The following is a 13,492-nucleotide window of genomic DNA, read 5'->3' as shown; positions in this document are numbered from 1 at the left end:
TCTTCATATGTTTTTTTTACTTATGACAATGTTTGTGTATACTGTTGTGACAAAATGAAATTAAAAAAAAATCCCAGGGTAATTTCTAAACAGACTGTGTCTTCTAGACTTTGTTTTGGAACCATGGCAACTTTAAGATGTGTGAACATAAACTCCTGGAATTCCCCAGCCAGTGGGAATTTCCAAATATGCTGCCCAGCTTCAATGTTGAGAAGTTGTTTTTTTTTTAAATTGTATGCATTTGCTTGTAATTTTACCAGCTTGATGTTTACATGCACTCTAAAATGTAAGAAAAGTCCTTTCATGTGAATTGGGCAACAAGCAATTGGGCAATAATTGGACAACAAAAACCATGCAAGATTTCCTCTGTATTGTCTATAATTGGAAATGACAAGACTTCTAATTTAGAAGACAATCTAGATGCTGAATAAGAGTTCTGGTTGGATAACAGCTGGTTGAACCTGTGTTTAACTACATGCTGCTATGCCATTGTGTGCTTGGTGTTGATCCAACCACAAGTGGCAAATTCTGTGGCCTCTGTGGCTCAGACTGCTAATGCAGTCTGTTATTAACAGCAGCTGCCTGCAATTACTGCAGGTTCTAGTCCCGCCAGGCCCAAGGTTGACTCAGCCTTCCATCCTTTATAAGGTAGGTAAAATGAGGACCCAGATTGTTGGGGGCAATAAGTTGACTTTGTATATAAATATACAAATGAATGAAGACTATTGCTAACATAGTGTAAGCCGCCCTGAGTCTTCGGAGAAGGGCAGGATATAAATGCAAAAAAAAAAAAAAATTCACACTGCACATTAAGGCACAACAATATCTGGTTACATTGATTGTGTAATGTTCAATTACTGTCAGCTGCTATTCTATGCTTTAAGTTATTTTTATTTACTTATGTTTTACTTTGCTCCTATTTGTTTTAACTATTAGTAGCCCAGAATCATGCAGATGAGATGGGCAATATGAACTGGCTAAATAATAAAGAAAATTAAACTGACCAACCATACTGACTTAAGAATACTGATTTCAGATAATATGTATATGTATATGCATATCAGAGATGGAATTCAGCCGGTTCGGACCGGTTCGAGTGAACCGGTATCTCCGATGATCAGCTGGCCTTGCCCACCTGCCCCACTCTATCCTGTCCTTTATTTCCTGCTTTCTAGCTCATCTCAATCGTGCAACACAACCGATTCCCCCCCCCTCGCTATTCTACTTACCATTGCTGACTTGGAAGGTAAGCAGCTGAGTTTCTAAATGCTCCATTTTCATGCGAAGCGTGCGCTCACCAACTGAACCAGTTGTTAAACCGGCAGCATTCCACCACTGATACATATGCATATGTAAATGTAAATGTACAGGTAGTCCTCGACTTACAATACTTCATTTAATGACCATTCAAAGTTATGACACTGAAAAAAGTGACCTATGACCATTTTTCACACTTATGACCATTGCAACATCCACATGGTCACCTGATTTACAAACAGATGCCTGACAAATGGTTCATACTCACGAAGGTTGCAGTGTCCCAGGATCATGTGATCGTATTTTGCGATCTTCTAACAAGCAAAGTCAATGGGGCGGCCAGATTCACTTAACAGCCGTGTTACTAATTTAACGACTGCAATGATTCCCTTAACAAATGTGGCAAGGAAAGTCGTAAAATGGGGCAAAATTCACTTCACAACATAAATGATCAAGGAGAAAAGCAACTTAGAACTAAGGAGACATTTCCTGACAGTGAGAACAATTAATCAGTGGAACAACCTGCCCGCAGAAGTTGTGAATGCTCCAACATTGGAAATTTTTAAGAAGATATTGGACAACCATTTTGAAGTGGTGTAGAGTTACCTGCCTAAAGGGGTGGGTGGGGGGTGTTGGACTAGAAAACTTCCAAGGTCCCTTCCAACACTGTTATTATATTATATTCTAAATTCTGGGCTCAGTTATGGTTGTAAGTCGAAGACTACATATACTTATATAAATACATAAATACATACGCGCGCGCACACACACACACACACACACACACGTGTGTGTGTGTGTGTGTGTGTGTGTGTGTGTGTGTGATGGAGCAATCCCATTAGGCTTCTTTCCAGGTGCCTTGGAGGTTCACAAACAACAGAGGGAGACCTACCACTCCAGCGCCCATTGTTGCCCTGCAAACGGAACGGGGAAGTGACAGCACCTCCACCAGAGAGTAACCCTAAGGCAGGGATGTCCAAACTTGGCCCCTTGAAGAGTGGTGGACTTCAACTTCCAGAATTCCCCAGCCAGCAACTTGCTCATATTTATAGCTCAAGCTGGCTGGGGAATTCTGGGAGTTGAAGTCCACCACTCTTCAAGGGGCCAAGTTTGGACACCCTTGCCCTAAGGTAATGGTGAAATCCAATTTTTTTTACTACCAGTTTTGTGGGCGTAGCTTGGTGGGCGTGGTAGGGGAAGGATAGTGCAAAATCCCCATTCCCTCCCCACTCCTGGGGGGAAGAATACTGCAAAATCCCCATTCCCACCCAACTCTGGGGCCAACCAGAGGCGGCATTTGCTGGTTCTCCGAACTGCTCAAAATTTCCGCTACCGGTTTGCCAGAACCTGTCGGAGCCCTAAAGTCCCTTGAATAAGCGAGGAAAGCTTTCAACACGGGTTCAGGGAGGAGCACTCGCAGCCACAGCCGAGACTAGAAGGGAAACAACAACAACAACAATAACAACAACACCTGAATAATATTATTGTCAGTCTGAAAAATCCACTTGGACATCCCTCTCCCTGCTGCAACTGCCGCCGCTGCTCCTCCTCTCTCTCCCTCCCTCCTTGTGGGAAAGGGGCGGGGCGGGGCCTATGTTTGTGACGGACGGCGTCGAGGCCCCGCCCCTCCCCGCAGGGCGTCTCTCGGACGCCGCCGGCGACGTCATCCGCGCCGCAGCCGCAGGTGGCGCGCGCTGGCTGGTCGGCGCGCGAGAGAGGCGGAGGAGGAAGGAGAGGGAAGCCGGGCGCAATGGCGGCGCCGGCCACCCCACGCGCAATGGCGACCACGCGGGTGGGATCCCACGCGGCTGGCGGGGCAGCCGAAGCCCGCCGCCAGAGCCGCTAAGAAGCAGCCTCCGCCGTCGCTGCCGTCATCCCCTTTCTCTACCTCTTCCCCGCCAGCCGCCCAGAGACGGACAGGAGGCGGCGGGGACTCGGGGATGGCGGCCCCGGGCCCCCTTCAGCCGCCGCCAGAGCTGCTCGGCCCGCGGCTCCGGGTCGCCGCGGAGGTGATGCTGCGGGTGCCCACCCTCTTCCTCATCGACACCATCTTCAACTCGCCCCCGGTGTTCCCCGGGGACTCCTTCTGGGTCGGCTTGCTGGGAGGGCTCCTGCGGCTGCTGGGTGAGCGAGCTTCCTGGGAAGGGTGGGAGGTGGGGGAAGGTGTCACCCTGCATGCCCCCCCATCTGCCCTCCCTTCCCCCCCTCTCAATTTCCACCGTCCCGAGTGAACGTGGGCACCCCGGGGCTGGCTCTTCTTCCTGGGGCAGAGGAGGGGAGGGGGCGAGACCCCCCTTGCAGTCCTGCATAAAAAAAAACCCTCCCCACTTTTCTTCTGTGTCCCCCTTCCCTTCCTCCCTCCCTCCCTTCCCCCCCACCTTCGGCCTGGCTGACACCAGCCTCCCCTCCCCCGCCTTGCATTTCCCCATTCCCAGCGTCCCTATAAATAGGTGTTGAAACGGCAGTGGACAAACAAGCCTGCAGGACTGTCAAGGGTTCCTTCAGCCTTTTGTGATTTGTGAATGTCAAGGACGCCCAGAGGATGACAAACCCTCATCTTTGACATTGTTGTTTGCGTTTAAACCACCTTTTCTTAAGCAACCCGCCTTTTTTGGTCACTTTTTGGTTTGTTTGTTTTTTTTTTGCCTCAAGGAGGATCTACGGGTCGTGGGGTGGCCAAAGGCGGCTGAAGCCCAAAACTCTCTTTAACGTATATAAATGTCTTGTGTCTCGGGTTGAGGTTTTCTTGGCCGAGGAAGAAGTGGTGGAATTATAAATCTCATCCAAAGATATGTCGTTTTGTACCGTTAGGAAGCTTTGTCACAAGAGCTTGGCGAGGAATTATGGGGTAAATGGTATATGCTTGGTTCGATATTTGGGCTTAATCTTTGTTAGGAGCACAGTGTAAATGATTAGTTCCCCTTGTGAACTATATGGGGCAGGTGGTTATTTTCTTGGAAGGGTTAGGAGAGAAGAGGGGCCTCTGGTGGTTCAACAGACTAATGCAGTCTGTTATTAAAAGCAGCTGCTTGCTATTACTGCAGGTGCAAGTCCCACCAGGCCCAAGGTTGACTCAGCCTTCCATCCTTTATAAGGTAGGTAAAATGAGGACTCAGATTGTTGGGGGCAATAAGTTGACTTTGTATATAATATACAAATGGATGAAGACTATTGCTTGACATAGTGTAAGCCGCCCTGAGTCTTCAGAGAAGGGCGGGATATAAATGCAAAAAAAAATAAAAAATAGGGTCTATCTGTAAAGCCTTTGTAAGAGAGGGTGAGTAAGGAAAAATGGATGCAGCTTCTGTTGTTGTTTTTTTATTTATTTACATTTATATCCTGCCCTTCTCCGAAGACTCAGGGCGGCTTACATTGTGTTGATAATTCAATTTAATAGGCTTCATATAAGAGAAGAGAAGTTCCAAAGGTAAATTACAAGAAGCTTCTCAGTTCCTCCTTTTTTTTTCTTTTTAATTAATTTAATTTGAATGATCTGAGATTGACTATTTGAGAACTGGTACTTGTTTTTTAGAAGGCAAAGATTGTGGATAGTTACATAAGGAAATAGAAAGGCATAATTGTTTACTCCACAAAATATTCTTACCCTGACTTTGCTTGAGTTAGGGGATTGATTTATTCTTCGAAGCCCCAGAGGGGAGGATCAAAAGTAGTGGGTGGAAGCTTCTTATGTCAAATTTAGAATTAGGGAAAACATTTCTGACAGTGAGAACAATTAATCAGCAGAATAGTTTGCCTCCCGGAGTTGTGAGTGTTTCATCAGTGGAGGTTTTCAAAAATAGACTGGATAATCATTTGACCCTCATGGTATAAGATCTCCTGCCTTGGCTTGGATCAGAAGACCTTCAAGGTCCCTTCCAGCTCTATAAATGTTCTAAATATGCCTTGTGGTGAATTAAGTAGAATCAAACTGTTGTATGCCTTTTACATTACAAACTGTCCAACTCTGTTCAGAAGTACCATCTGTGATTTCTTTGGGATTGTCACATAGGTAACATGTGCAGTGGGTTGCGGTTGTCTTTGAATGTAAACTATGTGTTAATAAGAGGTCTTGTTGCAAAACTTAAGCATGTTTTGCTACCTCTGAAATGAAGTGAGCAGGACTGAGGCATGACTAGCTTTCTCTGAATTTAGATCACGATCTATAAACTAACCTTGGCAAGTTTTGTTGCTGAAACTTCAACTTGTGGAAACGAAAGCCAGACTGCCTTAGGTATTTTTTTTTGTGTGTTTACATTTATACCCCGCCCTTCTCCGAAGACTCAGGGCGGCTTACAGTGTATAAGGCAATAATCTCATTCTATTTGTATATTTTTTTACAAAGTCAGCTTATTGCCCCCCCCCCCAACAATCTGGGTCCTCATTTTACTTACCTTATAAAGGATGGAAGGCTGAGTCAACCTTGGGCCGGGCTTGAACCAGCAGTAATTGCAGGCTATTGTGTTCTAATAACAGGCTTCTTAACAGCCTGAACTATAATTGCAGTTAGCCTTCATTTGTCCATTTGTTCAGCGACTGTTTGAAGTTGAGGTGGGGCCGAATAAATGGTACTAAGGGCCAGGCCCTAAAGTTACGGCCATTATAGTGCCTGCAAGATCACATGATCAAAATTTGGGTACTTGGCAGCCCACCCACACTTAACAATCATAGGGATATTTCAATTCACCACCACCACCTATCTGACCTCCAACACTTTTGACCACCCTGCTGTCCCTAGCTGACCTTCACTATCTTCCTCTGCTGATGATATGTACTTGGCTTGGACCTTCACAAGCCAGCTGCTGCTGCTCAAGGACTTCTTGAGGCCGACACCCACAGCCTTCTCCAGGTCTCGCACGGCCTTCTAGCAAGGCTTCAGAAGATACCGGCAACCTCACAAAAAGGCTGTGTATGACTAGGAGAGGACATAAGAGACTTGGAGAAGGCTTCACGCTTCCTCAGGAAGAAAGGGCCAGGCTGGCCACACCTCAGCAACAACAGCAGGAAGAAGACGATGGCAAAAGTTAGCTGGGAGATGCAGGGCAGCGGAAGTGGCTGGCAGTGGTACAGGCTAGAACCACCAATGGTGCCCACAGTGGCGGGGCTGAAGTAGAGGGTCAGCGAAGGTGGCAGGTAAAACTGTTGGACCTCTACTTGAACCCCAGCATTGCAGGTACCACCATCGCTGCGAGGAATGTCAAAAGGGCAGAAAGGGTCTTACTGAGGCTCAAGGCTGTGACGGTTCAAGCTGAGAATGGGTTGAGTCAGGTTGGGTCTTCACCTAATGTCTGGATGGGATTCCCTTACAAAAGCAATGGGGACTGCTGTGATTGCAATCCTGGCAGTCCCCCATTGCTGTGGGTGTGTAATGCTGTGCTGTGTGACAGCACTGCTTTGCAATGGAAATTCCATTCCCAGTTATTAATTGAAGACTACTGCATCTCATTATGGATGCTTCAGCAGCTTTGATTTGGATAGACTTTATTAATCAGTTGTAAAAGACACTACTGAATTCAATTGGAATGTTTGGGTTCCAGTAGTCTTTGACTTACGACCATTCAAAGTTACGATGGACCCCACCCCACTAAAAAAATACTTGCAACCTGGTCCTAAAGTTCCGACGGCCACCCCTCCTCTGCGATCATTTGACTGCATTTTGGATGCTCGGTATCCGGCTCACATTTGCAGCATCCCATGGTCACATGACCATAATGTATAACATTTTTGTCAAAAACTGACATTTATTCCTGACTTCTGACAAAAATGCCCCTAGCAAAGAATGGGTTTGCTTAACCACTGTTGCAAAAAAGATTGCAAAATCAAGTTGGTCGTATGATCCATTTTATCACCATTATGGCTGTAATTGCCAGCCTTCATTATGGTCGTAAGTCAAAGACTACCTGGGCACCACCCTCTTCTGGGAATTAATGAAATGTTCTGCAACTGTGACTCATGAGACAAGCCTGGATAAATTCCATGTAAATTTTGTTCCGTCCATAATAGGTATTTGAGATTATTTGAATTGGCATCCATAAGGCAGAAATATTGCGGAATGTAACAATACTTGGTAGTATCAGTTCACCCTTTTACCAGGAAATCAAAATTGCAGCACACTTTTTATACTCTAGTGTTCAAGTTCTTTCTCAGGTATCTTTTTAGAACATAAAACGTGTTCTTGTAGTTTCGATAGCTACTGGATGGCAAGTTTAAAGCAAAAACCGTGTTGCTTTGAAATACTGCCTTCTGAGGCAAGATCCAGGTTTTCATCTGCAATTGTGTGTTAGGAAATCATGTTCTCTTCAAGGCTTATAGGAAATCTGAGTATGTTGCCAAGCCTTGCCCTTTTTACAGCATGGTGCGTTGCAAAACTATTCTTCCTGCTTAGTCCTGAATCAGTATAGGCTTATATTAAACCTATACTGTTTATACTGCCATGTTCTTTTTTCTCTTTCAGCTTTTTTTAGATTTGTCTTTTACGTAAAATCTATGTAAAATCCTCAGTAACCATAAATAAAAAAAAACATGTAAATGAAAGTTATTTTAAGTGAGAAGAGCCACTACCACCTTTTTATTTTTCAACTCTAATATTCTATGTTCTGTTATAGTTTTATTAATGTTTAGAAGTACAGAGATAAAAGACTAATCAAAACTAAGGAAAATATATAAAAAAGTGGAAAAATAGAAAAAGAAAAGTCAGAAAAACATGTCTAAAAGATTACTGCCACTTCCCTCCCTCTAGATCAGGGGTCTCCAACCTTGGCAACTTTAAGACTTCTGGATTTCAACTCCCAGAATTCCTCAGCCAGCTTTGCTGACTCTTAAAAGTCTTAAAAGTTAAACTTAAAAGTTTAAACTTAAAAGTTTAAAGTCTTAAAGTTGCCAATGTTGGAGACCCCTGATCTAGATAAGTCTAAACAATTCCTTGTGTGTCCAATCACACTTGGCCAATAAAAAAAAATTCCATTGACACCTTCTTCTAATATTTTTTTTAAAATATATTCTTTTCTCATCTCATCCCTTTTCAATGATCAAATTGTCCATCTACCAAAAACAGCAACATACATACTAGCATTGTTAGTTGGGCTGCAATTGATTAAGCTTGGTCTCTCCAGGAAGTCAGCAAGAATTAATAAGGAAAAGGAATCCCTTCAAGATAGGGGAAATCTTTTATCACAATAGTGTACCTGATACCAGATCCCTTATAATCCCTTATCCCTTGGCTTATTTACCCAGCTATGGAACAGACCAGGTTTTTTTTATAACAAAATACAGCAGAAGACATCTCTCTCTCTCTCACACACACACACACACACACCCACTCCCCCATATTATAAAAAGATATTTAAAGCTGTGAGGTCCTTATTCCTTGGTTGTTTTCTTGCAGACATTTCATTACCAAACCTGATAACATCACTGATGATGTTACCTAGATTGGTGATGAAACGTCAGGAAAGAGACAACCAAACTCAGAGAGCATCAAGGATTCCATAATCCTGAACTACAAATATCTATTCTACTGGTATTTAAAGCATCGTTTTCAGTTCTGCTCAAAAACAAATCCCATTAATAACTACAAGAAATCACAGCATATCTATTTTAACCTTGGTGAGATAATTTCACTGTATAATCATTCTGTCTACTTTTAAAAAGCTTGATCTTTAATCCCATCAAATTCCAGAAATGGTTTTCTTATCATTTTCTCCTCTTCTTTCAGGAACAGTTTCAGTAGTTTAACATGTCTGTTGTGTAAATCCAAGATAAGAAAGCTTTCCAAACAATTTATTATTTTTATCCTCTTTTGATCACAGTATGCAGACATCAGCTGGCTTCATTTGTAAATCCCTTGTGTCATCCTTTACCATGTCACTCTTACATTCTGGCGTTTTTAAATCCATTTTTAGACTCACAGCATCTTTTTCCGTGTCACTTTTGCAATCTGGCATGTTTTTAAAAGTCTAAATCCACATTCAAATCAGCTCAATCTCTGTTTAATCTAATAAAATCTGTTCTTCTACACCCCCTGTTATATATATACCTATATATCAGATAAACTTGTAAGTAGTTTCTGCGTACATTGTTCCCAAACAGCTTTAATTTCTTCTACAGTTAAGTAGTATTGCTTTTCCTTTAATTATACTTAATTCTACCTGGTTCCTTCTAGTCAATCTTCAAAGTCTCCTCTTATGATCTGTTTATTTTCCAATCAAGAAAAAAAATACAGGAGTGTTTCTTATAGTTAATGTCAAAGTCTTCATGTAGTGTTTTTTTTTAATTAAATACCCCTGAGAAAATATTCAAGTCCACTTAGTCCCTTAACTTTCCACATTCTAGTCCTCCTTTGCCATTTAACAAAAAAAAATTTTTTTCTTTTTAATCCTTAGATTGACAAAGAGCTTCTTTTCATCCTGGGTAGAAGGAGATTCTCCCAACACAATAAAACATGTCCTTCGGAGCATAGAATACATCGGATTGGAAGGAACCTTGGAGGTCTTCTGGTCCAGCCCATGGCAGGAGAGCCTATACCATTCTTAGACAAATGGCTGACCAGTCTGCTCTTGAAAACCCCCAGCAGTGAAGCTCCCACAGCTTCTAGAAGCAAGCTGTTCACTGATAAAACTGTCACCGTCAGGAAATTTCTTCTTAGCTTTAGATTGGATCTCTCTTTGATAAGCTTCTAGCCCCTCCACTACTAGAAGACTATTCTGCCCTAATCCTTCTCTTTTTTTTAGACTTAGACATACCTAGTTCCCTCAATTGTTCATCACATGGTTTATCATATGGAAGGCTCTTAACTTCTAGTAAATCAGCAACGAGCAACCTCCTAAATTTGTTAAGGAAGAAAGTGGGTGAATCCAATATCTGTAGGCTCTGGACTGTGGCCTAGGCAAGATGTTTCCCATCCCTGCTCCCAGAACCAAAATTTTATAATCACTTTGCAAAGAGATTCTGCATAGAGCAGGGGTCTCCAACCTTGACAACTTTAAGACTTGTGGACTTCAACTCCCAGAATTCCTCAGCCAGCTTTGCTGGCTGAGGAATTCTGGGAGTTGAAGTCCACAAGTCTTAAAGTTGCCACGGTTGGAGACCCCTGGCATGGAGCAAATTCTTGTGTCTGATCTCTTTGATTTGGAGGGTAGTTCTGAGATGGTTCAACCAGATTATAAAACGAAATGCTTTAGTAATTTGGCATACCCGATGGCCTACTGAATGCATATAAAATCAGTTGTACACGTAATTTATAGACACAATCAAGCTGGGAAATAAATATACACATGTTTGCCCCACAAAAATATATAGAATCTGCTAAGAGTAGCAGGCAATTAACAGAATGCATTATGAATCGCAGTAAAATTACTGCCTTGGACGATTTGTTCCAGTTTCCTATTTACCTTTCTGTAGAATCATAGTGTCCTGCGTTTTGTATAATGAATATTATAGCAGCCTGTCATTGACAAGATTTGTCAGTTTTTGTTTTTTTTTAAAAAAAATGTTTAATTTTGGCATCATCCGACTCCCAGTTCACTCTGGTTGGCTCAGTTGGGACAAAGAGAGGTCCCAGATTCAAACTCCTGAACTTTTTTCTTCTATCTCATTTTTACCACAACATTGGATGTGTTGGATAGGGGTATCACAGTGGAATACATGTAATTACTGTAATTAACAGCTGCCGTACTCTTCTTGTTCAGTCAGTATCATAGCATGCTTTTCAGTTGTTTGGAGAAAGCACATACATAATTTAAAATTCTGGTCTGTTGGGATTTGCTTCCCTGTTTGTTCAAAGTGAATTAAGTGTTCACTAACTGAATAATTACTGTTGAAAAAAAGCACATGTAAGTTTAACTACTACTTTCCTTTTTTCCCCCTGTAGGAATCTTGGCATCCAGCGTTGTCCTGATTCTGTCACAACGATCGCTTTTCAAGTTTTATATGATCAGCTGTGCTTTCCTGCTAGCTGCAACGTCAGTGTTGGTGAACTATTACGCTTTTTTGCACCTTAACTTCCACAGTGCCTATTACACAACACCTTTTGGAGTTCAGGTCCTTCCTCATAAAGGACTTTCCTTATGGTTGACGCTCTCTGTCCTTCAGCTTGCCTTTGGGATTGGTTATATTGCGCTCTTAAACATCGACTTCATATATTCTCAGCTCATCATCTTGGATTTATTGCTTCCCATCTTAGGCTTGATCTTCGACGTACCTTTACACTTCAGGCAGATTATAGTCTTTGCATCAGGTTCCATTTTGACGTTACACAGCTTGGTTATTTTATTTACTAAAATGAAATGGGTCTACTACTCCGCAAGGTACGTCTATCTTCTCATAAGGCATATGTATCGCATTTACGGATTACAGTTGTTGCTGGAAGACACGTGGAAAAGGATTCGCTTTCCAGACGTGCTGCGGATTTTTTGGCTATCAAGGCTGGCAATTCAAGCTGCCGTGCTGCTGTATGTTATTAAAGCAACCGAAACGGACCCGAGCATGAAATTCTACATGATTTCTTGGGACAATTTCTGGGAATTACTTTGCAGCCTTATCATCAGTGGATGCGATTCCACATTAACCGTATTAGGCATGAGTGCTGTAATTTCATCTGTGGCTCATTATCTGGGGCTGGGTATTTTGGCCTTTATTGGGTCCACAGATGAAGACGATAGGAGGCTCGGTTTTGTGGCACCGGTCTTATTTTTTATTTTAGCCCTCCAGACTGGCTTAAGTGGGCTAAAGCCAGAGGAAAGACTGGTCCGCTTAAGTCGGAACATGTGCCTTTTGCTGACGGCAGTCCTGCATTTTATCCACGGGATGACCGACCCTGTGCTCATGTCTCTGAGTGCCTCCCACGTCTCCTCGCTTCGCAGACACTTTCCCGTGCTTTTTGTCTCCGCTTGCCTCTTCCTCCTCCCGATTTTGCTTAGCTATGTCCTCTGGCATCACTATGCACTAAATACGTGGCTCTTTGCCGTGACAGCCTTCTGCGTGGAACTCTGCCTCAAGGTCATTGTCTCAATCACTGTGTACGTGCTGTTCATGATCGACGGCTACTATAATGTTTTATGGGAAAAGCTGGACGATTATGTCTACTACGTTAGATCATCAGGCAATATCATTGAATTTATATTTGGAGTAATAATGTTCGGCAACGGTGCTTACACCATGGTCTTTGAATCAGGAAGCAAAATCCGGGCGTGTATGATGTGCCTGCATGCCTATTTCAACATTTACCTGCAAGCGAAAAACGGCTGGAAAACGTTCATAAATCGTAGGACAGCTGTGAAGAAAATCAACTCCCTTCCGGAGGTCAAAGGGGAGCGATTGCAGGACATAGACGATGTGTGCGCCATCTGCTATCATGAATTTACCACGTCCGCCCGCATTACTCCGTGTAACCATTACTTCCATGCGCTTTGCCTTCGGAAATGGCTTTACATCCAGGAGACGTGTCCAATGTGCCATCAAAGAGTTGACATTGACGAGAAGGAGAACCCCAATCTCTCCAACAACAACGCCTTTGTGGCCCCCGATGAAAATGACCCCGATGAAAATCCCGCCCAGGGAGGTGGAGGAGGAGCTGCTGCTGAAGGTGAACTCAACGACGAGAGTACGGAGAGCGAAGAAGAGACAGAGAGCTCGACTCAGTCCAGTGCCACAGTACCCGAACAGCCCTCTGAACACCAATCCTGATCCTGTGCTCGAGTTAAAATGGCAGATCCCCGAACCCTGCAGGTGTTTTTGTGGAGTTCAGCATTGGAATAAAAGCTTCACTTCGTCAACTAAGCACAAGAACGCAATGTCCAAAATTGTTGAATCTGTGAATGAGTTGTCATTTTCTGTGATGTGCTACTGTAAATATGGCTGGTATTAATGCTGGTCTCTTTTGCGACCACTTTAAAACTTTATGTACATTATTGTACATGGAATAAAATGTTTTCACCTATTTTTTTAAGACGTCGAACAAAACACTCCTTAATTAATATAAAATTACGGTGTGTGTACATTATATCCAAAACCTCTCATGTTTTGATAGTTTAAAAGCCAGGAGCTTTTAAGATAAGAACTGAATGCCATATAAAGAGAGACGTTTCAATCCCTCTTCATTTCAATCATGGACAAAAATTAAAAATGTTCAATTTAAAATCATAACACAACATCATTTTTAGCTTGACAGCTAAAAATGAAAGCTTAGGTTTCCTTAAAAGATACCGTTCCTTCTAGTATTTATTTATAGAAGAAAACATAA

The 13,492-nt window shown here is 42.8% G+C and overlaps 1 protein-coding gene across 1 annotated transcript; it reads left to right on the top strand.

Annotated features, from left to right (window-relative positions):
- Positions 1-2,932: 2,932 nt before the first annotated feature.
- On the top strand, positions 2,933-13,359 carry RNF139 (ring finger protein 139). Its single transcript, XM_058177231.1, has 2 exons — positions 2,933-3,381; positions 11,123-13,359. Exons 1-2 carry the CDS (start codon positions 3,198-3,200, stop codon positions 12,934-12,936), a joined length of 1,998 nt encoding a protein of 665 aa, XP_058033214.1. The 5' UTR covers positions 2,933-3,197; the 3' UTR covers positions 12,937-13,359.
- Positions 13,360-13,492: the final 133 nt, after the last annotated feature.

This window comes from Ahaetulla prasina, chromosome 3 (genome assembly GCF_028640845.1).
Source record: "Ahaetulla prasina isolate Xishuangbanna chromosome 3, ASM2864084v1, whole genome shotgun sequence".
Lineage (NCBI taxonomy): Eukaryota > Metazoa > Chordata > Lepidosauria > Squamata > Colubridae > Ahaetulla > Ahaetulla prasina.
Note: the sequence above shows the minus strand (reverse complement) of the source record. Positions and strands in the feature narration are given on the sequence as shown.